Source organism: Amphiura filiformis, chromosome 20 (assembly GCF_039555335.1).
Source record: "Amphiura filiformis chromosome 20, Afil_fr2py, whole genome shotgun sequence".
Taxonomy (NCBI): domain Eukaryota; kingdom Metazoa; phylum Echinodermata; class Ophiuroidea; order Amphilepidida; family Amphiuridae; genus Amphiura; species Amphiura filiformis.
In genome coordinates, this window is record NC_092647.1 from 7,746,926 (window position 1) to 7,773,127 (window position 26,202).

Sequence of the window (26,202 nt, forward strand, 5' to 3'; positions counted from 1 at the left end):
ATGTACCCGATGGCATAGGTGAACGACTCACGTCATTCAGGAGCAAAACAAAAATGCGGAAAAGACGAAGCATAATGGAAGAGGAAAGTGGAAAAGAAAACAGAAGGAGGAAGGGGCAAGTTGATAATGCCGTAATATATATAAGAGATCGATAAACACAGCGGCAATATTGCAGAAGCGTTTTCCTACTGCAACGCATCGACAAAGAGAAGGAGAATGAAGTCTGGAAGAAAGCTAAACCAACGCTGCGTTTTCCATTCTCCGCTGCTTTTCGTTTTTAAAGAGCGAAGTCCGAAACAAATTTATGTAATCCGGCCTTTGAGCGTAAATTTGCAGCGGAGAACCCGAAATCGCAGCGGAAAGCAAAGCGTTTGTCGCAGATATTAAAACGCACGTCGCAAAATCGTCGAAGGGCCAGTACCTTATAGTTCGATGTTTGTCGGTTGTCACTGAAGACCAGTATAATTAGTCTGACGATCTTGCGTGCGTTTTTTCGTTGCGTTAGACATTGCGTTTTCGTTTCTTTAATTCACCGCAACGATTTTTGGTTGTACGCTCAAATTCTTATCCTTGTTCAGGACTTTGTTCTGCATCCGTTTGGGTTTGTTGTTGATATGCGCTCACGGTGGCAAATTTCCTGCTGATGCGTTTGCCGAAACGCACCAATATATGTAAACGTCGCATCTGACCGGTTTTTTTCAGACTGGAAGAAATGCACCGCCACGTTTGAGTGTAGTGAGCGCGCTGTTCAGGGTTACATGATGCGCTACGCCGTCAGTTCCCGTATTGGACACACTCCGACATGTGAGGACTTTGCACGCATTCACAACGGGGGACCCAATGGATACAAAAAAGACACTACCTTGGTCTCCTGGGAAAAGGTGAAAGCCTGTCTTTCTTAGCAATACTGAATTCTCTATCGTTTGCATCCAGCAATTCACAAACGTACACTATAAATAGCTTGACTGTACGGCTTGTCATATTGTACTGAATTAATTAATTGATTATTGTCATAAACCGGAAATTTCTTATAATTATACACTTTTAACAGAAAGAAAGTTTGTTAAAATGCATTCCTCAAAACCAAGAACAAAAAACCGTTGACAAATTATTTGTTGAAGCAATACATGGCACGTTCTATTTTATTCTAGAATATTCTTTGAAATAGCAAGTATAGAAACATAATATAAGGATTTTTAATTATCACGTTAAAATAGTACCTTGAAAGCTTATATAATACTGATATTTATATAGAATAACGATGTAGAGTATGATGATCTTTATATTTTAAAAAGTATACATGTACGAGTAAATTCTATTAAAAAGTAGAAAAATATTTTACAAAACGATGATACTGTTCGCAGCAGTTCTGTTGAAATATCCAAGAAGGAAGAATTTGTATTTTCAAGTTTCGGTTTGGTTTTCTCGATGTTTTGAAACTGTTAATCAAGGGATATGTGTTCAGTTAACATGGATAATTCGCGAGCATGTTCTCCCATCTTTTGCAACTTATATCGCTCGTGGTTTGGCGCCATTATCCACGTTGTCTGTACCTGCCTTGCTGTAACTATCTTTCCCCTTCCAAAACATCAATCCTCGTCCCTCTGTGATATAAAATCAAGAGAAAGCACAATGCAGAGGTTATCACGTAAAAGTTCAAGTAAAGCCTGACTCTCATACATTTAATATTCGTTTTAGAAAGAAGTACATGAGGAATTGCTTCAAAAACCTAAAAGCGTGATGATCACCTTTTTCGTTGCTTTATACTGATGATTTCAAACTATATTAAACCGCCCCTGTGAATAATATTGCGACTATAAAGCTTGACTTTTTGTCAGTGCATGTCGCTACGCGCGCTAGGCGAATCGCGTATAAGACACAGTGGGTCGTAGACGGTTTATAGTAGTTTGGTATTTAATTGTCAATATGTGAAAATCATACCGATTATTGATCTTAGGTTCTTACAGTCTTACGGGATCTTAAATCTGACGGGAACGGAAATGTTACATGTCGTATATGCAAAACTTCTATTATTATGTTCAAAATAATGGAACAATTTTCAAGCTAGTTAGAATCACAGTGTAATTGTACTTACTCGCCATTATTTCAGCTTCTTCCAGAGTTTCAGGCAAATGTCTACCAACAGTCTCAGGTAAAAATAACGTTGCCAATCCACCCATTAAAGAACTTGCTCCAAATATGAGCAACGGTAACGGTGGCCATGAGTCGGAGAGCAAAAGGACAAGTGGTGTCAAAATGGCGCTGATTCGAGCTGTGGTGGTGGCTAGTCCCATTCCCATGGCTCTGAATGAGAGAAGATCAGTATGAACAAATATTGAATACAAATTCAAAAGGTGGATCGTTTTGTTAAAAATGTTTTGTTGTGAAAGTAAGGTGGGCGCTGGTTCATTCCTGTGTCCGTGACAAGTCTGTGCGAAAAGTAATTCCAAGTGGACCTCTTTTATCTTCTATCGTTGTTCCAAAGAAGAGCAGGTTTGCATGTCTACTTGCAATAGCATTGTTTATAGCACAGGTTACCACTATACTAGCAATATCATCGGGTATATTACACAGTTTTACCACTTCTTAAAATACCAATGTTACAATGTAGTTTTACCAATACCAATGTTTATAACGTAGTTTTACCAATTTCTGCAATACCATTATAAAAATGTGGTTTTACCACTTATAGCTATATATAGAGCAATGTGTACGAGTCTTTTGCAAGAGGCAGTTATCACAAAACATTTAAATCAGTACCTTTGGCCAACATTAATAAAAGTTACACATTAATGTGCCCTCTAAGCTCAGTTACCTGACAGGCGTAGCATAGAGCTCAGCAGTATAGATGTACACCAATGTGTATGAGGCAGTTATGGCAAATTTGCCGATCATTCCAACAGTTGTACGAGCAGCTCCTTTGGCTACAAATTAGAACAGGAACATCAATTATTTTGTGTTTTTATCATCGATATATTGCAATGGTCAAACAAGGTTCATGAAATCAGTTATTGTACATTGCAATTAGAAAAGCTATATTATACAAATCTTGTTAGTATTTTTTGGTTCTCGTTCATGACCTCTTAACATTTTTAGTGAACCAACACACATCGTTTCACACATTATGACGAAGATTCAATTCAAGAACGGAAGCACAGATTCTAATTGGTCAATAATTTCTGTGCCTGTTCTATGAGAGATGATGCACAAGATCATAAGATGCTCGTGAGGACTCGAACTAAAGATCTCATAAAATAATACTGAAGTCCGGTCCTACAACCAGTGGTTACGAACTTCAATGTATCACTTCGTGTCCTGGATAACAACTCACGCATAAAGGTGTTCAACAAGCATGCCAATCCACCCAGCACCATAAAGCATGATAGTGGTGTTCGTCGTCCCCACCTCTCCATGATATAAAGACAAATAAGATCAGCAGGTATCTCGACTAAACCAGAAAAGAAGAAGGCCAGGTAGTTGTTCCATCCCAAACTAGCTGTTGTTATTGACAGTCCGACATACACAAGCATATTCACAAACCTAAGTATACGCAGATATAAAATATGTCCAACAATGTATTTTTAACTTTATCGAATCGTGCATTTCATATTACTTGGGGACATTTATGTCGGCCTTGGGGACATTCATTTATTATTCAATATCAGCGTATTTTAATACTTTGGTCTATATACTTAACCCAAAATTTCATATCTTTACGGGGCTGATACAAATTATAAATAGTGTATAGTTCAGGGTCAAATTTTCAAAAGGTCACCGACCCTTACTGATAAAGTCACCAGCAGATGAAGAAAATCATTGCACCGCGCCGGACGGTACTCAGTCATATCGTCGTGGTTTTCACATACAGACCAACCCAAGATTACTAGAAACCGTACGTTTGTATTATACAGACTCTAGAGGGCGACATTTATCGCTCTTTTGTCATATGGTCGCTAACCGCGCTCGGTGAATCCCGTTTACAAGGCTTTTCATTGGTTAAGCCCTATATAGCGCAGCGAGGGTAAATATAGTAAAGTAAATCAAGAAATTAGAAATCAAGACGGCATAATTACAAGTGAAATTAACTTCAACTAACCAGATAAAGTTGATATTAATCGTGATGTTTCGTGTATTTGGTCTCCGGAACAAATCTAGAACAGATGCGTTCTTTTGTTTTACTTTAGCGTGTTCATCCTGTGGAATACAAACAAACAGATTAGTTCAAATCAATCCCTTTGATCGGATATGTTTCTCCAGAAGTTTCAAACTTATAACTTGGGATTTGTGAAGACTGATACTAATGCACTTTAATCATTTTGAAAAAGCATCACGTGTCAGACCACGTCTTGTTTATTTTATAGGCATAATAATATCTCTAAACAAGAGGTTTTTAATATTATACGTCTATCCAAAAAAAAAATGAATCTAATTTGATTAAAGTATGTAAATTACACACAAATGTCAATTTCCAACAGCATCCTTGTGTAACTTGAGATTTTTGATAGATATAGCATTTAAATTGAAATGGATCAATGACATACCAGAAACTATATAACATAAAGAATTTCGTCACATCAAGACCAATCAAAACTTACGTTTCTGGACGTTTCATCAACCATCTGTTGACTTTATCAGCAGTGTTGCTGTTTTAAAGTGCTGTGTGATATTGAAGTAGGAGCAGCATCAACTTCTGTGTCAAAGTTCTTATGCAACACATGTTCGTACAGATGTGAAGCATCAAAATATCGGTGATTAGTCGTTTGGTTATCTAAAACTTTCTTCACCCAATGGAATTTGGAGACCTGCCCAGATAATCGGTGGATGTTACAATCTAAGTGCGGATAGGTTTGCGCCAGGTTCGGCCGCAACTTGCCTAGTTGATGCGATCTGATTGTGATGACTCACCATGAAGCAAAATTACAGCGCTTTGAATCTTTCAAGATCTGGAAAAAGTCGCTATATGAATTCGAAATTTATTATTATCAACCCCTGTGTCGAAGTTCTTATGCAACACAGGATCGTGCAGATGTGAAAGTTGGTAGGCCCCTCATCTCTGTTTACGAGCTTGCCGCTGTTCCTCCGGAACCAGATTGCTTCTTTGATACATCTTGTCTTGCTGTTTGTTTCCTTATCTATGATGAAACAACCAGCAAGACAAGATGGATCAAAGAAGCAATCTGGATCCCAAGGAACAGCAGCAAGCTCATGATCCTTGACAGAGATGAGGGGGCTTACCAACTTTCACATCTGTACGATCCTGTATAGCATAAGAACTTTGACACAGGGGTTGATGCTGCTCCAACTTCTCAAGTTGCCGGTTCAATATAACACAGTACTTCAAAACAGCAACACTGCTGATGAAGTCAACCGATGGTTGCTGAAACGTCCAGAAACGTACGTTTTGACTGGTCTTGATCTGATGAAATTCTTTAAGTTATGGATAATCTACCGATGAATTTATTTAAGGACATACCAGAAATTGCTTCCTTGTTTCCTGATTGAAAATATCTGCAGACAATTCCACCCCATTGACACGGGAGATATTTCGAATAATCTTCTCCGCTTCATCAAATTTCTGATGTGAGATCAGCCAACGAGCAGATTCGGGAACAACCCTGGGATTGAAAAAGAACCAAACAAGCAATAAAAAGCGGTTAAAAACAATGAAACTTGAACCTTAAAGTTTAACTCTAGAACTACGAGGGGGTTGTACCAACCCCCTCAGATTTTTTATCCGTCATAAAAAATGCATGCGTTTACGCCCAAACGACCTAAGCTCATCGTAGATCCATTCTTTGTGAATTTTAGTGATAATTGTTTTACGACCCCAGCACCTTACCCAGGAGAAATTTATGGGGGTGGCAACAACCCGTAGTCTGAGTTACAAAATTGGCTTAGTAGTTCCAGGATATAAAGGCATAATTACTCAGTCGGTAAGATCACCTCTGGAGTGACCTAGAAGAGGTTCTGGAATTCAAAATAAAATTGTTAACCTATCAAAAAATGTGGGCACTTTGCTTTGATCTGGCTATGTTTATTTCACTAAACAGCCAGACGACGCGATTACTCAAATTTCCTTTTACTTACCGTATGAAAAGGAATGCTACAAGCACAGGTAATGTGATGACAATTTGAAGTATTTGCCAATTTCTGATGAGGAAAGCCAGTAAAGCTAAAATCATGAATCCTAATGCGAATACCACGGCTATGAACACACCAGAAGCAGTACGACGAGATGGACCTACGAATTCAGCACCTAACACGGGTAAAAATATGGGAGAGTTTACAATGATATTTTAAACCGTAAAGGTTCGCCTCAGAGGATGATTTAAGCACTTCCCACCACGCCACTGTGTTGACTTGCGGTTAGCTCAGCTGTGTGAGTGAACATGACACCACTGCTCGCACATTGCATTGACGGGCATGGTTAAATTTGAATTTGGACTGATATATTTACAATAAAAACGCATTCAAAATGCCAGTCGATTTCACATTTTATGTTACCTACATAAGGTGTGAATTATCCTTTATGCATACATCACTTTTGTTCTGAATCGACCAAGTAAATAATGACATACGCACAATTATCCCCAAACAGAAATAAAACAACACGTTGACAACTTTTTGCGACTCATGTCGACATTAGAAAAAGATCAGTGAATTTATTTACCAAATGTTTGTTGACAAAGAAAACTGGAATCAGCCAATACACAAGCAGCCCAAAATTGGACAAGCGATTGCTGGTACTATACTTTTCTGGTGGTTACCTAAAAGTAGCAAAAGGGCAAAGCATGCTAGCAAGCACGCAAGAGACAACTTTGTTGATGTGAATATACCTCATGACGAACTCCGCCGGGACAAACCTGGAGTCCATGTAAGTTGACTCATAAAAAGCAAAAGGGCAAAGCAAGCATGCTAGAGACAACTTTGTTGATGTGAATATACCTCATGACGAACTCCGCCGGGACAAACCCGGAGTCCATGTAAGGTGACTCATAAAAAGCCCAGATAAATAATAAGGAGACAACTTTACCCGGTATGAAAATACCTACGTGGTGAGCTCCATTCGTGATTACCTATAGAGCAGGTTCCTCACTAAAATGCCGCGGTCTTAGCAAAGCTGAGGCCTTCAAATATAAAGATAATTGGATCAAAGCATGATCTCAATGAAAAAGCAAACATTGACTGGCTGAAACCTTCGTTTTCCATATAAATACATAGCGTGCTCCCCCGGGCGTGCTCCACTAGACTACTGAAGCCATAATTGCTATTCAGGAAGATTACCTGACAGAAAAATAATGATTGTTTTGAAATAACTGGTTAAGTTAATGTAAGAACTACACTATTACATTAAATATCAAAAATTCGGACAGAAAAACTGCCTCTTACACACTTCACGTATCAATTATACACTAAGTATCGAGTAACATTGCCCTCATTTTGTGGTGAATATATCTGCTTGGTTGGCTTTGTTACTCGACTAGTAATAGTAATAAATACCCACTCTACCTATTCGCGAAGCCTCATGATAATTCTTATACTAATTCTGGAAAGTATTTCATATTTTGTTTTGAATATGAATAATATCTTCAATCAATATATTCCCTACCTTCACCATTAATGGGTGTGGTGGGTGGGAGAAAATTTTTCACCGATCTTCCTCCAATGCTTCATCGACAGAGAATGACGCTCTAGCTCACAAGCATGGCGTCGAGCAAGCAGTACCGACACACGTGATTGGACCCCACATCGCACCAACGAATCACGCCATTGGCCAAAGCTAGTTACCCGGGAAAACCCTGACCTTTGACCCGGCCTGAAACTTTCTTTCTGCAGGTGATAAATTGAGTTTCACCGCGATATACGCAATGAAACTGTATTCTTAAACAACATCTTTTGCACAGAATTCAATGGGATTTGAAAAGTAAAGTGGCAGTTGAAACTCTAGTGATAACACGTTTGCAGTGCATGATGGGGCTTCCTTAAAGCATCCTCTGGGTTCGCCTCATGGTGCTATGGGCTCCCTTGACATAAGTGGAATTTTAGGCATAACCTAAAAGTACCCTCACGAAAAAATACCACCAGCAAAAAAGGCCACGGAACCTTAGTGCGCCATTAGGCGAATCTTTACGGTATATAGAAACCATAGCTAGTAATAGTCATTGAAACCATAAAACATTAACCAATACTTTGATCAGCTCGTAATCGGCGGGAATTGTTAGGCCTTTACCACTACACCGAAAACGAGACCGACGTTAAAAGTGATATAGTTGACCTGTATATATTTTGCGTGTTAAAGAAAGTAGACAAAGTCTATGACATTAATGAATAACTTGTGATGCTTGTGGTGAGATATCACAAGATAATTCGCAAAATAAAATATATTGATATTAATCCGCGATGTTATAAGGCCCGCCGATTACGAGCTGATCAAACTATACAGGTTTTCGCTTCGATATCCACCAAAATGGCATGGAATTTCATTAACTGTCTTATGGAAGAATGACTACGGATTACTTCAGATTTCAAGGTAAAGATAATTGACAGAAACTGAACATTAATATCATAATGTGACTTACCAATAACGAAAGCTGTGAGATAGATACCCGAGTTTGCAGCGGCAACAAAGAATCGAAAGAATGCATAACTCCAGAAATTGGGTGAAAAAGCAGTAGCCACACCAAATACTACCTGAACAGCGATGCCCATGAAAAGTGTAGGTTTGCGACCGATTCTATAAAGGAAGAAGTGAAAGAAGAAAAATAAAACCTCAAATTTAAATGGATTTTAAGGGATCGCATACTAGGACTGTCCATCTGATATCAAATAATTTACATTACATTTTTGACACAATATACAATCTTGTGCATTCACCTGTATATGAATGACCTTGTGCAAGGATTTGGCATAACAAAGGAACAAGCTCCGATATCCAGCGTGAGGTCAAATTTTTTCAAATGATGGTTGGCTACTGACACCCACCCCTACACACTCTCCCCACAACCCCCTCACGTATACACCACACTAACATCGACGCATACCAAAACAAAATACACATGCACTAGGCCCCCCGGGGCACTCACTAAAAATGGGTGACGGGGATATGCGGCCACATTGACCCCTCTCACCCAATGACCCCTTTTTTGTTTTACTGAACTCCCTCTCACCCAATGACCCCCTTTTTTGTTTTACTGAACTCCCTCTCACTCAATGACCCTCTTTTTTTTATTTTCCTGTTCAGGCTTTTTTCAAGAATTTTGGACACATTTCTAACCGAATGACCCCGTTTTTCATTATTTTTCAAATTTCAATTTTTATGAATTTTTGAAAATTTTTTATCAACTTTTATATTTTGACCAAAACCAAAAAAAAATTCCCAGTCTCACAGAGAGACCTCACTTTTTGGTAAGGGTTTCCCCGGTCTCATGAAAAGACCCCCCCCAGCCGGGCCCAAACAAAATTTCTTCGTTTTTAAACGAATATCGCAATTCAATTAAATGGAGTCCTTTTGTGAATCATGAAGGAAGTAATTATTTAATAACCAAGATTTCTCTTTATTTTTTCCTTTAATATGCACATACCGAACCCTAAGAAAAACAGATAGGCCTAGGCGTAGGCCTAGTCCAAATTGTGTTATGAAACTTCGTTCATGAAACAAGTTTCGATCACACAATGAGTATGTTTCGCTTTAGCTGAGTTTACAATACATCCGTGTTCACCATGTTCACCATGTTCAGCAGACACTGCACTTGTTTAATGAAAATCGTATAATATTTTTTTCATATAGGCCTACAACGTTGCTGATACCGACTCATCACGACCAAATTGGGAAATTCCCCCAATGCAATACAACATAAAACGTATTCATGAAACAAGTTTCGATCACATGATATGAGTGTACTATAATAAACATCTCAAAAAAAGTAACTAACCCCCCTTAAATAATGATCATTATTCAAAAAGGGGCTATTGTAATACCCCGGTGTAATACAGATCTGTAAAATGCGTTGGAAGCAGAATTTATTTCTGCGCATTTTGACACCTCATTTGATACGATAGCCCAGAAAACAATAAAACACCGGTCAATTTAATTTAGTGAGGTCCAGATTTGAAAGTTGCACTTAAGGCCATTTAGGCCAAAGTTGGACCAAATTTGAGTAATATTTCGGATTTTCCCGTTTCTACTGCACGGAAGATCATAAGGCCGAATAAAAATAAAACATGTTTCTCGTCCCCTTCCGCTTCCTTTTTTGAGGCCGCTTCAAATTTATTTTCAGTTTTTTAAAATTCAGTCAAAACTTTTGAAGAAAGATGTCTTGGAAGTTGAGATGTTTTCTATAGCCTTGCTAATATGCAAGAAACAATTCTGGATGGTTCTGTGATCACTAGCGGGGGCGTACCTACCAGAACAATAAAATAAAAAGGGCCTCAAGCCCCTCTTCCTCCTTTTTAAACCCGGACGAGAAACATGTTTTATTTTTACTCGGCCAAATCATCCCGAGACACGCTCCAGATAATATGCAAATGCATGGAGTACAATACCAATCACCTGTTTAACTGGTATTGATCAAAGTAATTCTTTGTACTCCATGCATTAGCATATCTTATGGAGCGTGTCTGAGGATGATTTGATTCACGGCGGAAGTGCAGGGCAGCATGAGTGAACACGGGTCACTGAATTAGCATAAAGGTCACACAAAACAGCTTCCGCGCAAGCGTGGTAACCTCACAGTGAAAAGTTTGACCTTACAAAGCTGTCGAGTATTTAGATACAGCAGTATAGTGTGTAAGTTCGTAGTGCGTTGGCTCGTTATCATGCGGACCATATCAAATCAAAGATGGTTACTGGGAGGACGCTAGGCAGAAAAGAGGAGATCTAGACGGTGGTAAATATAACAATTCCTTTTAACGGAAACTTTCGCTTTATATTAGATCAGTGGTACATGGTACAAAATGTACCCAATGGTATAGCCAGTGCTTTCAAGTGGGCTACTTATCCATTAGGAGCAAAACAAAAATGCGGACAAGACACTGGAAGAGAAAAATAGCAGAATGGAATCACTGGGGCAAATTCAATAATATATAATCGACGTAAAAGTACCCGGGAAAAGTACCTTTTAGCTCCTTTTGCCGTTGCGACAAGTGCAGCGACAATTTTGAACGAAGCGTTTTCCTCAGCGACAAATTGTTGAGAAGGAGAACTAAGTCCGTTTTCTGTTCTCCATTTCCGGTTGTGCCAGTTTGTTTAAAGAACGAAGTCTCAAACAAACGTATGCTTTTGAGCATAACATTGCAGCCGATCAACCCAATCAAAATCACAGTGGAAAGCAAATCGGTCGTGACTGACGGTTAGCATTCTAATAAGTCGGGACAGACATTGCGTTTTCGTTTCGTTTCAATTCACTCAGCGATTTTCGGATTATTATACATCTTTGAGGGCTTTGTTCTCCTTCCATTTGGGTTTGTTGCTGATAAGCGCTCACGGTGGCAAATTTCCTGCTGCGTTTGCTGAAACGCACCCACAAACATATATGTAAACGTCGTACTATAATCTGGCCTTAAGTTAACAGTTCTTTGTATCCCATTTTTTTTTCAGACTGGAAGAAATGCACCGCCACGTTTGAGTGTAGTGAGCGCGCTGTTCAGGGTTATATGATGCGCTACGCCGTCAGTTCCCGTATTGGACACACACCGACGTGTGAGGACTTTGCACGCATTCATAACGGGGGACCTAATGGATACAAAAACCCTAACACCCTGGTGTACTGGGAAAGGGTGAAAGCCTGTCTTTCTTAGCAATCTCGAACTTTTGCAAACTAGCAATTCACAAATAGTAATAGTAGGCTACCAGTAGTAATTACTCATTACATAAATATCACCAAGAATAGCCTACTTCAACAGGAGTATGACGCACACCGGCATTGGGAAATGGTGAAAGCCCGTCTCTCTTAGCAATCTTGAACTTTAGCAAACTAGCAAATCACAAATAGTAATAGTACTAGTAGTAGTAACTCATCACATAAAATTATATCACCATGAATACTTCAACATGAATATACCGGTCAAACGTATTGCAACATCGCAACATCATTAAAAAAAATCGGATTCATCTAATATCCTGTAGAAATCACATTACGTAGTAGATGACATCATGACAATATTGTTTGCACGAAACAAGTACGATCAGGCTAAATGAGATGGAAGGAGCTACATTATGCGTGTATACCAGTGCTTATGATGACAGCCATAATGGAAACTTTTTAAAGTGGCCTTTTTTTGTGGCCTTTTAAAAAAGGCCACAAAATATCCAGATGCTTTTAGAATGTTCAACATTATGGTTTAATTGGTTTCTGCAAAGTATCAGGAAAATGATTCAGTACAGAAGACCCGCAAATAAGTTCATCAGGATTGTCAATGAAATAAATATAGCAAAATTCTTGTTAGCAAATCCAGAATTAGATGTTACATACCTCGATCAATGACAGTTTCGTGCTAACACTGTCATTGCTAACACTGTCATTAACACTGTTGAGCACTTTCTCAAATTGAATGACCAATTCAACTGATCATGTTTCTGAGGAAAACCATGTTATTGGATGGGAACAGTCAGAAATAAAGGACAGAGAACAGAACAGAAATAGGAGATATATCAAGGAAGCCATCTGGATAAGAAAGGAGGGGGCCAAAACACTCAACAGAGACCAAGGGAACTACTTTCTTCCGCATATTTATGACCAAGTTCTAAAACAAACAGCGCCACCAACGTCAGTTCCGCCAGGAAGCAGCTGTCGAGGTGCGGGAATTGCACTCAATTTGAGAAAGTGCTAAGTGTTAGCACGAAACTGTCATTGATCGAGGTATGTAACATCTAATGCTGGATTTGATAAGAAGAATTTTGCTATATTGATTACAGAAGACGTTTGCACAAAAGTGGTGATTGAATATGCTCTGAAGATGGCACTCGCTAGAGTTCCGAAAGCTCAGCCCTCTGAGGACTTCTCTAGGGAAAGATCAAACCTTAGTAAGAAGTTGTGATTGGACGAAAATAACAGTCAAAGATGGCTGATGTCTCACAAGGGTTATGGGACTCAGGAATGTCAATTGCAATAATAAGGACATAATGGCTTACCCGTAAGTACACATGGCATTCAAGGTGCTTTAATATCATCCGGTGCCTTATGTGGTAGCCACGTGACCTTTGTTTCTTCTGAGTCCCACAGACCTTGAAGGAGCTTTGTCTTCTAAGGTTCCGCCATTGTAAGCACTGGCAGTCCAATGGCAGTCCAAACCCCAAATAAGGCCTTATTTGGGGTTGGGACTGCTTTATCTGAGGTGTACGTCCCTTATCTGGGGTCACGGCGCCTTATCTGGGGTTTAGACTGCCATATCTGAGTTTACGTCTCTTATCTGGGGTTAAGGCGCCTTATCTTGGGTTTAGATGCCTTATCTGAGGTTTTCGACCCTTATCTGAGGTTAACGACCCTTATCTAGAGATAAGGCACCTTATGTGGGGTTTAGATGCTTTATCTGGGGTTTATGTTCCTCATTTAGGGTTAAGGCGCCTTATTTGGGGTTTGGACTGCTTTATCGGGGGTCTACGTCCCTTATCTGGGGTTACGGCGCATTATCTGGGGTTTAGATGCCTTATCTGGGTTTAGACTGCGATATGCTAAGGTTAATGCATCTTAGCCACAGGTAAGGAACGTAAACCCAGGATAAGGCCGTCTAAACCACAGATAAGGCGCCTTATCCCTAGATAAGAGACGTAAACCCAAGATAAGGCAGTTTAACCCCCATATAAGGGACATGAACCCCAGATAAGGCGGAAATGACACACTTATGCTTCTGCTTTCGTTCAAAAATCACATTTACGTTCTACCAAATGGGGGCCATCTTGGATTTCTGGGCAAAAATTATGTTATAACGTCAAATTAATGTCAGATTCGGATTTCTTGGGGTCGACTTACCGGAAAAAGTGTCTTTGTACACGATTTTAGGTATTTTGGTTCAAAACTTATTTTTTTCAAGATGGCGCCGGCGGCCACCATCTTGGATTTCTGGGTGAAAATGATGCCGTAATGTCAAACTAATGTCAGAATCGGAATCCTTGTACTCGACATATCCGAAAGTGTCTTTGTGCATGATTATAGGTGCTCTGGTTCAAAACTTAAATTTTCAAAATGGTGGCGGCGGCCATTTTGGATTTTGGCCTCTAGCGAAAAACGCCGGGATTTTCGCGAGGGACATGGAGGCTATTTTTTTCTAAATGGTCCATAGAAGTCGAATCAATCGTCAAACCTTACTAGCCAGAGAGTGGTCACCACATTGAACTTTTTCACCTAACTATAAATTAGATCTTTTTTAATTAAATGGGGTCTTTGAGTGGGAGGAAGCCTCAAAAATTGGATTTCTAGTTATAAGTGGTTTCAAATGGCTTTGTTATAGAGGTGATAGATGAAAGTTGCTGTTCAAATGGGAAAAATAAGGGTCTTTGGGTGAAAAATCGGAATGAAAATTGAGGGGTGACAGAGCATGTGCTGGAAAATAATAGGGTCTTTGGGTGACAGCAAAGCTGACAAGAAGAGTCTTTCAAAAAGACACAGTTCACGGATCAGGTGTATAGTAATTTGTTCTAACTTTCCATTTTCATATCTAACCTACTCTGCACTGATCTTACAATAAATTGGTGATTTGAGGCATAATGATTCCTATATCCTGACTCTGGCTTATATAACTCTCCATCCAGCAAGAAATTCATTATCACTATCATAGGCTTATTGAAATTCAATTAATATACCATGCAGATAATAACCTTGGCCCAATAATTATTAGGGATCCAATTAAGGTTAGCCGAGAGTTTTTCATGCGCTTGATTTCAGAGGGGCGTAAGTTCATAACAGAAACAGCCATGCAGAAAATGAACAAGCGTACTGGGACGTAGGCCTACTTACAATAGAATATTGATCCACGGTCAAGACATGAAACCGGGCATGAAACTTGGCTTAGCTCGTGCCCGGAGCTCGTGAGTCGGGGGGGCGTGCGGGGGGACATGCCGGGTCGGATGCCGGGGGAGGGGTACAAGCCATTTTCGGCAATTTTCATAAGGATTTTATAAATTTTAAAATTGATTGGGGCACTTCGTCAAGCTACGCCCTGGAAAATGTGTTGATTTTGAATTTATAGCCTTGATATCTTTGATGAAATAAATCAATGCTGCTATTCCCCTGATTACAATGTAATAGGGTACAACAATAACATCAACAACAATATCAAAAAGCAATTATTTGCAAATCGAATTTGGGAAGAATATTAAAAAAAAACAGACTTAGCAGGCCTACAAATTTCTGAATTATATAAAGTGAAAAACAATCAATCACGATTCACTGCAGTCAGCGAATCAATCAAATAAAACTAAAAAGAAAGGAGCAAGAAAGAATAAAGAAATAGTGAAAAGAGAAAGAAAGAGAGAGACCGGAGAGAGAGAGAAAGAAAAAGAAAGAAAAAGAAAGAAGAAAGAAAAAGAAAGAAAGAAATGAAAAAAAAAAAGAAAAAAGAAAAAGAAGAAAAGAGGAAAGAAAGGAAGTAAAAATGAGAAAAAAGGAAAGAAAATTCAGCCACATGGGGACTCGAACCCACAAAAATTGTTCATAACAGAATCCCAGTCCAACGCTCTATCCACTGGACCATACATCAGCTTACGCAATTTCTTATTCTCGAAGCGGATATGTAACTATAATTGGATGTAATTACTTGATTACAATCGCGTCCGCACAATGGCTCTTAGAATAAACACGCATGTCGGCGCTGAAATTTTGAACGAACTGCTGGAGGAAAAACCTCGTTTTTGGCAATACTAGCTTCAATTTGGAATGAAAATCAAATGGGATAGCAATTGGCAGAATGTTGAGAAATAATGTAGGTATTCAGATGTCTAAATTAACGCCCCGTTATCAAGATATCGATAATTTCACAAAACAGTTTTTTCTCAGACAAGATTCTCGAAAATGTTCCCCCAAAACGGGCTCTTTAAATTTGATCGGTACTGTATTTGGTTCTTCCCCATGGCAACATTATTTCTTTAATCGATTTGTAGTACAATACAAAAACGGAGAAAACAATCACTCGGCGTGGTTTTATACGGAGCGAACATTTGAAAAAAACCTGCATGGAACGTGTTTTTGATCTTGTGAACATGGTGCGTAAAAATGATTTAAGGCCATGCGTTTTGAGTTGGGCCGGTAATGCGTTACATGTTTTCGCAAGATGAAAATTGCACGTTTTTTCGTTTAGATATGCATTTCTTTCACATATTATACCCAACATAATAAGAGTATACATTTTCTTTTTGCAAATGAACCAAGGAATCCAAAAATGCACTTTAAAATGGCACAGGGTGTAACACTAAGGAGTTATGGAAATGAAAATACCAAATATTTTAGGGAAAAAATGTAAAATTTGACAAATTAAAAAATAAAAGTTAGCTTCACCCCACATATTTAAAAGTTCCATATTTGAATTCCTCTCAGTCAGAGCTTTAAATACATATATAACATCATAGGGTTCAATCAAAATGAAATGATTTTGCGCCAGCCTCTTTCAAGGCATATTTTCCCATTGACTTCAATGTGTAACCCGAACGGAAAATAAAATATGCAAAATTGCTTCTCAAAGCAAATTAAATTACCTGGAATATGATTGTATGGTGTTATAGTATGCAGTTTAAAGTGAATTGTAAAAATGGGAAAAAAGAAATGGACCTCTAGCATCATATGACCCCTGGGGGTCACTTTCATCAAATTTGCTCCTCCTGATCCTCCTCCTCCTGATCCTCCTCCACCCCGCACGTTATTCTAATTAGATGCAAATTATTCAAATGTTAATAACTTTTTACAACTTTTTTAAGGTTTACTGTATTGGTCTCATCACAAGCTTTAATTTGACACCAAATTTAACTACATAGGGTGCATATTAACTGAGAAAATTAAAAAGATGAACCCTAAAATGTCGCGCGCATGTAACATCTCCACCTATTTACTGGCCCAACTCAAAACGCATGGCCTTAAACGAAGGATTTTCAAACGGATTCTAAATTTTTTTATAAACACACAAAAATAATGTAAAGATACATCCATGCACCAACATTTGACTCACTGCGATATTTGATTGCTGAGAAAACGCGGTTTTAGAGAACAACTTTATACGTCTTTTATACGTTTTTTATACGTTTCTTCGTGTAACCTTAAGATAAGCAAACATTACTGGGTAGATTACAGAAACTAAGTTTTGTCAGTTGGAAGGAATTGGGTAAATCGCCTGTATCAAATTAGCAGTGTATTTTTCGTATATGCAGTAATATGCTCAGCCTTATCACAAAATAAAAAATATCAGTGACCTTACCCACCAATCAGTAAAGCCTATTATTATCATGAGATGGCTCAATCCAATAGTAAACATGCTTAGAAAAAAGACAAAAAAATAGTCCTGGCTACCATTGTCTCAATACAGGATAAGATGTGCTAAAAAGTCCTTTTCATGTGGTGCCGGATTAGATAAAGGGATACAAACCTGGGTATGAGACATTAGGAATTATTTCCTAGCCTCATAACCACAGGGTTGATGGGCTACAATAGTTATTCAAGACACAGTGTATGTAAGGGATAAACTGTGCATATGAGATATGGGTTCAAGTGGGGGAAATGTTCACTCCGTGAACAAAAAGGGGGCCTTGACAGCCCTTCATGGGCCTTCATACGCATCACCTTACCTGCAAAGTGGGAGTGCCCCCTTGCTAGCTACCTTAAGTTATTTTGAATTTATCACGCCATGAAATGTCAGCATGAAAACATATTTTTTATCACACCGCATGATGCAGTCATGTCTACAGTAGAATTCATCTCGACCTTTGCAGGACTTAACCCCATTAAAAGCTATTAAACCAAGATAACACTCATTGAAACAGCTCAACTGATTAAATCGGATCTTCTCTGGTTGTGCACAAGTGACTGTTTTCATGTGCGATATCGCAATAAAGCTGGTATTCATAGCTTCAGTTGGGTAACCGATTATAAAGGAAACGAAAGGAAACAATGTTATGTGTGGCTTTGTTCACGAAATCAGACAATGGCGTGCTTTTTGTAAACCAGCATTCTTGAAAATGAGCAACATAATGATTTTTGACTTAACACGGTTTGGAAATAATTTCTTCATATTTTTGGTGTTATCTGTCGTTTACATGTCCTTCCTAAAACACAAAAGTACGACCCTCTCCAAACACCTAAATTAGCTAAAAATTTAGGACATGTTACAAAACTATATTGTCTAGAATTTTAGAAGAGTACTTTTAATATTGGCCGGTTATTTTTCACACAGCGACGTTAACTAGGCAATGTACTATTACCTATAACATTAACTAAAACACCAAAGTACGAATATTTCCAAACATCTAAATTAGCTAAAAATTTAGGACATGTTAAAAACTATATTTTCTAGAACTTTAGAAGAGTACTTTTAATATTGGCCGGTTATTTTTCACACAGCGACGTTAACTAGTCATATCCCCATACTGTTAACGTAGGGCTATTTGTAGAGGTCACTCGTCAATGGGAAAGAGCACTGTGTATTGTGTATAGGAAAACGGACAGTAACTGCAGTATGCGGAATTTGTATCTAAACGCATCCTAAACACTAAATATCCGTCCTAATATTCTAAATGATGGATTTACAGTGTATATTACCTTATGTTGTATTAGGTTCATCTGGATTGTCAATTATAACTGTTTGATGGGAATTCATACTATCAAATCCAATTTTTGGTGACATACCTTGTTACACTTTCATGCTGCTACGCAGCACTTCATCAGACTAGCAACCTTGCTTCTTCTTCTTTCCTGAAGTTGCTGCCGGTGGCGGCGCCAGAAGCTGGTCGAAAATATTCGGTAAGAAATAGTTTCCTTCATCTCTGTTCATGGTGTTTCGCCCTCGTCGCCTGATCCAAATTGCCTCTCTAATCTGTCTTTTGTTCCTGTTGGTCTCCCTTGATCTAATGTTAGCGTCCTCCCAACCTATGACATGGTTGTTTTGTGCAACGTGGTCTGTAATAGCAGACTTATTTACTTCTGTGAGTGAATGTTTTCTCTGTGACCGGAAAGAAAAAGTAGTCACAGAACCAGCGGACAAGGCAATCGAAGAGGGTAAAATTAAACATGCGCTGTAACAATGCGGATACCCTGATTGGGCTTTCAACAAGACACGCAAGGACAAGACCAGTCAGCAGAAAAAGTCTAAAAAGAAAAGCGACACGAACAGGAAAAGTCGGTTGGTCGTGGTTCCTTTTGTGGAAGGATTATCACACAAAGTTAGGAGGATTTTCAACAAACACGATGTAGCGACAGCTTTCAAACCCCATAAAACAATTCGCAATATCTTAGTTCACCCTAAGGACAAACGGGACATATCACAAACCTCGGACTGCGTCTATGAAATCCCATGCAAGAATTGTAACAAGACCTACATTGGTGAAACTTCACGCTTGTTTGGTACACGCCTCAAGGAACATCAAGGAGAAGCGGAGAAGGCAGCACGCGGGGTACACACCCGGTCACAGAGAAAACATTCACTCACAGAAGTAAATAAGTCTGCTATTACAGACCACGTTGCGCAAAACAACCATGTCATAGGTTGGGAGGACGCTAACATTAGATCAAGGGAGACCAACAGGAACAAAAGACAGATTAGAGAGGCAATTTGGATCAGGCGACGAGGGCGAAACACCATGAACAGAGATGAAGGAAACTATTTCTTACCGAATATTTTCGACCAGCTTCTGGCGCCGCCCCCGGCAGCAACCTCAGGAAAGAAGAAGAAGCAAGGTTGCCAGTCTGATGAAGTGCTGCGTAGCAGCATGAAACTGTAACAAGGTATGTCACCAAAAATTGGATTTGATAGTATGAATTCCCATCAAACAAGTGTAATTACCTGTCTGAGAGTATTCCCATCACAATACTTCCAAATAGCGTTCCCACGAAGAAGATTGACTGAGCGTAGTTAGGTAACTTTTTGTCGTCGCACACCAAGTAAAACTGTAAAAAAGGCCAACAACAAAGAATGTTATCTACTAGACTACTTTCATTCAGAGGATGAATTAAGGACTTCCCATCATGCACTATAAAAGTGTTATCACCAGAGTTTCAACTGCCACTTTACTTTTCAAATCCCATTGAACTCGGTGCAAAAGATGTTGTTTTAGAATTGTGTGTGTGTGTCATTATTACTTGGTCGATTTCTGATTAAAAGTGATGTGTGTAGAAAGGATAATTCACACCTTCTGTAGATAACATAAAATACGAAATCGACTGGCATTAAACTGGTGTTTTTATTGTTGTCCAAACTGTTTATAACTGTCCAAATTCAAATTTAACCACACACTTCTATGCAGTAGCAGAGCAGTGCCTTACACTGCTGTGCTATCATCTCCGTAAACACGTGGCAAAGGCGCAGGATTGGTCATTGCACAAATAGCCCACAATTGCAAGAAAGTGTGCAATTTGTACAAATAGCACAAATAGCCAGTTGCTTACGCAATTTTTACAAATCGCATCAATAGCCACAGATAGTTGCAATTGATGCAATCTATTTGAGACAAATTGTATAAATAGCCACAGGTGTTGCAATTTGTGTGATTTATGTCAGTAAATTTGCACGAATTGCCTACAGTTGCAAGAAAGTGTGCAATTTGTACAAATAGCACAGATAGCCATTTAAAAAAAATTGCATAATAACCTCAGGTGTTGCAATTTGTGCCATTTATGTCAGTCAATTGCACGAATAGCATACAGTTGCAAGAAAGTGTGCAATTTGTACAAATAGCACCACAAATAGCCACGTACGTAAGCAATTTTTACAAATTGTAGAAATAGCCACAGGTGTTGCAATTTGTGTAATTTATAAAAGCAATGATGACAATATCTGAGTTGCTTCCAGTAAGCGCTATTTGTGCTATTTGTGCAATTGGTGGAAAGAAAATTTAAGGAAGAATGATACGTATGAGGATGTTTATAACAAATATAAAAAATCAAAAAAAATCCGAAAACCGCCCTACTACGGTTACACTCATCTTTTCCGGTCTCGTGCTGCGCCATTTCTTTCGAGAACCGCTTTCATATAAACCGAGAAAATTTAAGGAAGAATGATACGTACGAGGATGTTTATAACAAAAGAGCAAGTCCGAAAACCGCTTTCGGTGCGTATAAAATCCGCACACAAAAATGGTGCTGCTTTCTCCAAAAACCTATCTCCTTGCGCTGCTTTCTCCAAACATTTATCTCCTTGCGCTGCTTTCTCCAAAAATGGTGCTTCCTTCACCAATCACTCTTTCTCCAGGAAACAGGCTTCTTTCTGCACTGCTCCACTGTATTTGAAAGATGTGTTGTTTTATAAATCAGACTCCAGCAAGTCGACAGAAGAACTTGATTCATTTGAGGAGGAGCACATTCGTGCACTCAAAAATCTCCTTTGTTGCTGTATTAAAAATGGCACATTATTGGCTATGTAAACTGGTTAAAAAGTGCCTCCTTTTGAAGCACAATATCGACTAGCACACACATGCAGAGTCTACAATCTCTCGTGATATTCTGCAAAGAACAAACTCAAGCTTCCACCTTTTTATACTCCAGAAAACCCACAATCTATAACAGACCATTCTGTCACATTACAACACTTCATGTGGGTGATTCCCCATGATGTTATCTCTACTTTATATTCTTGGGGATTCCCCAGTTAACACTAAGCAATGCAGAGAATTTTCTAGAGAGAGAAGTGGGGTTTCCCCAAGCAATCCATAAATAATCCTAACTTTGTTTACAGTAATTTGCGCTAATCCCAAAACAACTTTACCCACCAACTCTTGTAAGTGCAAGGGGGTTTCCCATCTCATGAAACAATCTAAATTATAAACAAAGGTGAATAATCAAATTACATTACTCAGGGCACATCACACCCTCCCCTTAAAAGATATTAATGTTTGAATGTAATGAAAACTTTCTAAAATGTTTTCTTCTTTTACATTAACTTTAACCTATTCTCATCTTTGAGTGTTTTTAGTGTTGAGTTAAAACTCAACATACACAGTGATTGGCACACATATTTTGTTTGTCATTTTTATGCAATTCTGGACAAATCAGCCATTATACATTATGTTTGATTTCCAGATTGTACTCTTGCAAGGTCAAACTCCACCTCACCAGTCTTTGGTTTTTGTTCTTCATCTTGTTGATGAAGGTCAGGGGCGTAGCAAGAGCCTCGGGGGCCCATGGACAGGAAACAGTACGGGGCTCTTTTAGCAGGATCGGATTTACCATTTTTAGCCCGACAGCACCATGTTTTGGACCAAAATATGGTAAGATTGCAAAATATTGCGCACTTCGCGCACATCCTACTACCCCTTTACATAGCAATTGGGCTAAAATTGTCTGCTTTAAGGGGGTACTACACCCCTCGATAAATTTGTGTCTATTTTTGCATTTTTCTCAAAAACTAATAACACAGTGGTAACAAAAGTTATGTATATGATAGGGGCAAGGAATCCAATTACTACACTGGAATTTCAGTGACCCAAGACAAGCGGTTCGTTATTTATGATAAGAAATAAGGTACCGCTAGGATGTACCTCATTTCCTATCATATATACCGCATGTCTTGAGTCACTGAAACTTCACTGTATTGGATTCCTTGCCCCAATAATATACATAACTTTTGTTACCAGTGTGTTATTATTTTTTGAGAAAATGCAAAAATAGTCACAAATTTACCACAGGGGTGTAGTACCCCCTTAAATCAGCGCTTATTTCAATTTCTCTTTTGATTGGGGCTCCTGAACCCTCGGGGCCAATGGACTTCGTCCACCCTGTTCCCCCGCTTGCTATGTCCCTGATGAAGGTGAGGGGATTGTGATCTGTGAAAACAAGGACATGGTATACTGTGGTATCCAAATACACATCGAAATGTAGCAAAGCTAATAGCGAGTGATGGCAAATTTATGTAAATGTCCCTTGATAAAGGTATCATATACGATGACCAACAGAAAAGAGCTGTCACCTGAGATATATTTGTGACCATCCACCACAAATTGTATTCTGAGTTACAGTGTAAAATGTGCATGAAGGTCGTATTCATAGGTACCTCAAGTTGGTGCTACATGTGTCTCATTTTGCTAGTGTCAGTCAAGCACTTGTTAAACCAATCAATAATCCTATTGTTGGAAGAGGATAATAAGATTCTACCTATGTCTATAGAATTCTTAAATAGCTTTAGTCTTTGTTTGCTTTGGCTAAATCCTGTTCAAGTGGTGAGTTACAAAGTATTGTATTTTGTCTAGGTATGTATAATCAACAATTAACAATGAGAGGATACTCCTGACTTGGGATGATTTGAAATGACTACCACTATTATGACTGTTTGATATTTATTACCAGCAATGTGGAAAAAGAGGCACATGTAGAACCGAAATAAGGTACCAAAATGATCCCCGATTGTGTTTTTCTGGTTCACGATACTTTTCGTATTTTAAAAATACCTTACTAATATTCTTATACATGTAGCTACATAAAACGTATAATCTTTGAAAGTGTCATTGTTTAAAACCTAAAGCTAGAACTCGATGAAAGTAAAACACACGTGTGTCCTGTACCTGATTCACAAATGCCAAGTTATATAACAAAAATGTTTATCAAAATGCAAAAACGGATAAAAACACGAAATGCGCACAGGTGCCTACAATTTCCTCCGGATGAGAAAATCACTGAATTGGCCCGTTAACCAGTGTTAACGATTAAAATTATTAATCGGAATGCAAAAACGAATGAAAACTGTTGGAATAGCGCGGGCTCCCATTGAACACGTGCAAAGGTCGTGGCACTCGATCTAATTGCTCATGGTCGTTGACGTTTGAAATCATATCTAATAGAAGTTTCTGGTTTTTGTCAAAATGTTTTTAAAATATTTAAATGTCGGGTTTTTTAAGGTTCTGAAAACAAAATACGTTTTAATAATAAATTCTGTAAAACGTTCTGTGTTTGCTGGGGAATTGCTTTGATAGAAATATTTTAAGCTCAGATTTTAAATTCTCACTGCACGGATTTCTATTCTCACAGTGCACGGATTTCTATTCTCACTGCACGAACGTGCCATTTAGCACGTTAAGATAGCCCCTGCATTGAAGATGAGCGTTTAAAATTGTCAAAAATTTGCTTCTTGCATTATTAGAAAGAGTGGGCACCCTTAATTACTAAAGTACCTGAAATCTTGATTAATGATTATGAGAAGGAGAGTGTCGAGTTAAATTTGCCATGTGCGCCCAAACAGTATTTATTCTGTTCAAGTACGTATGTATTTAGGGGTATGTAGAAATGCAATGAATAAGCGGTTTGAAATGCCTGCCTCTTCCAAACGCACCATTGGATTAAAAGTCAAGTAATTTCATTTAGGTCCAACAGTGATTTAAATGAAGGCGAAAATAATCAAAGAAACAAAAACGATAAACTTACCGATTGCACAATAGTTGATTCATATTCTGAATGGTCAAAGACCCAGCCATTGTCACACGAAATTATTTCACTTTGGTTGTTTACTTCTGGCACCTCTATATCAGCCAAATAACTGATGTTATATCTTGAACATTGCTCGTAAGCAGATTTTGTCTTTGGTATGTACAATTCCTTTTTTGCCTCGTCACACGTTGTCCCCGTCGGTAGCGTCCAATCACTGCAGTTGCTCCTCTGTAATTCTGGCGGAGGTGCGCACCAATGATCGGTGTAAGCGGCGAGGAAAACTTGCACAAACGCGTGCATAGAAACTGGTAGAGACATACAAAAAACTAATAACAACATTCTCCTTTGATATTTTCCAAACTCCCCGAGTTTAAGGATAATATCGTCAAAACTTGTCGCTGCCATTTTGCGACGACTCTTTTTCTTATACCAAATATGCTCGCACTATGCATGCCAATGCCCAGCTTATGCCTCAATCATCATGCCATGTATGCAACGATTTAATCATTTTATTGCTACAACTATTATAGTATTCGGTCGTTTTAATGATATTTCCACCCGCGGGGTTCGAAGATTAGTTATTTTACCTATTAAACTATAGAATAAGCCAAGTTCAATGTCAAAGGCTATACGGTATCATGTTGTATTCCCTGTTGCGTTGTTATGGCTTTATGATCTATCGACAAGTTCAACTGAAATGCAGATGAAATGATTTTATTAAATTGGTCCCCAAAGTCCACCGATAAAGGTTCTTGCTAATTTGTCTGTTATCGGTTGATATGAGAAGAAAAGAGTATGCATTTAGGGACGCACCACTGAGATTTCAGGTGGCGGTGGTGAAGGGGGGGGATTTGTTAATGAACGTTAGGCCCTATGAGTGAAAAATAAAATTTGTCACGTAGGTGAAGAACAAAATTTTAATCTTCTTTTTGCCCTTTACCTGAATGATTTGTGCCAAAATACTCGTAGTGGACTGGACATGTAGGACCAGGGATATGAGACGATATTAAATTGGCCCCATATATTACAAGTAGGATTTTGTAATTTCAAGAGCCATATGTGTAAAGTTGTAGAATATTAACAGTTTTTAAACAAAGAAGCCAACAAATGACTATAAGTATTTTCTTGCATGGCATCTGAAAAATGGTGTTTAAAAATCACTGAAACATACCAAGCTCAAGCTGTATAGGGGAAAGTGGGGTAATGCCGGACTGTGGGGAATCCCGGACACGTCGATTGCAGCTAAACGGAGAAGGGTGGCACTATTATACTACCTTAGGGTATTAGCTACCTCAAGGTGTACCTCACGTGTACTACTACCAGCGCTTTGGGTCTCGTCTTTCTTTGTGAAAATTACGAAAAAACAGAAATTGTCATTTTTGACTTTTTATCTGAACAGTGATTTATTAGCTGGGTGACAGTTAAAGCGACAAGGGACACAGATTAAGTATGGCTGAAAATTATGTTTGATACTTGATTGTTAGCTGGATGTATGAATTCTGGTATCTTAAAAATGGATAAGTATAACAAGCACTGAAAAAATAAATCGAGACCGTGAGGGTAATCCCGGACACACATGCGTCTCTATACAGATGGGGTAATGCCGGACACTTGTTATTTCGAAAATATAGACAACAACAACAGCCCCCATAGTTGCATG

General features: G+C 38.7%; 1 protein-coding gene across 1 annotated transcript; it reads right to left on the reverse strand.

The window, feature by feature from the left end:
- Window positions 1-1,201: 1,201 nt before the first annotated feature.
- Window positions 1,202-25,021, reverse strand: LOC140142851 (organic cation transporter protein-like). Its single transcript, XM_072164871.1, has 10 exons — window positions 24,540-25,021; window positions 19,975-20,078; window positions 8,580-8,734; window positions 6,088-6,256; window positions 5,474-5,615; window positions 4,097-4,194; window positions 3,332-3,540; window positions 2,816-2,924; window positions 2,096-2,304; window positions 1,202-1,604 (listed from the first exon to the last, which is right to left on the reverse strand). The coding sequence occupies exons 1-10, from the start codon at window positions 24,945-24,947 to the stop codon at window positions 1,510-1,512; spliced, it is 1,698 nt and encodes a 565-aa protein (XP_072020972.1). The 5' UTR covers window positions 24,948-25,021; the 3' UTR covers window positions 1,202-1,509.
- Window positions 25,022-26,202: the final 1,181 nt, after the last annotated feature.

What these genes read in the sequence shown, in the direction of transcription:
- LOC140142851 (XM_072164871.1), bottom strand. Translation starts at nt 24,947, where the DNA reads ATGGCAGCGACAAGTTTTGACGATATTATCCTTAAACTCGGGGAGTTT. An exon ending in AATCAACTATTGTGCAATCG is followed by an intron (nt 20,079 to 24,539) that starts GTAAGTTTATCG and finishes CCTTTTTTACAG; the next exon opens with TTTTACTTGGTGTGCGACGA. An exon ending in ATGGGAATACTCTCAGACAG is followed by an intron (nt 8,735 to 19,974) that starts GTAATTACACTT and finishes CTTCCTTTATAG; the next exon opens with AATCGGTCGCAAACCTACAC.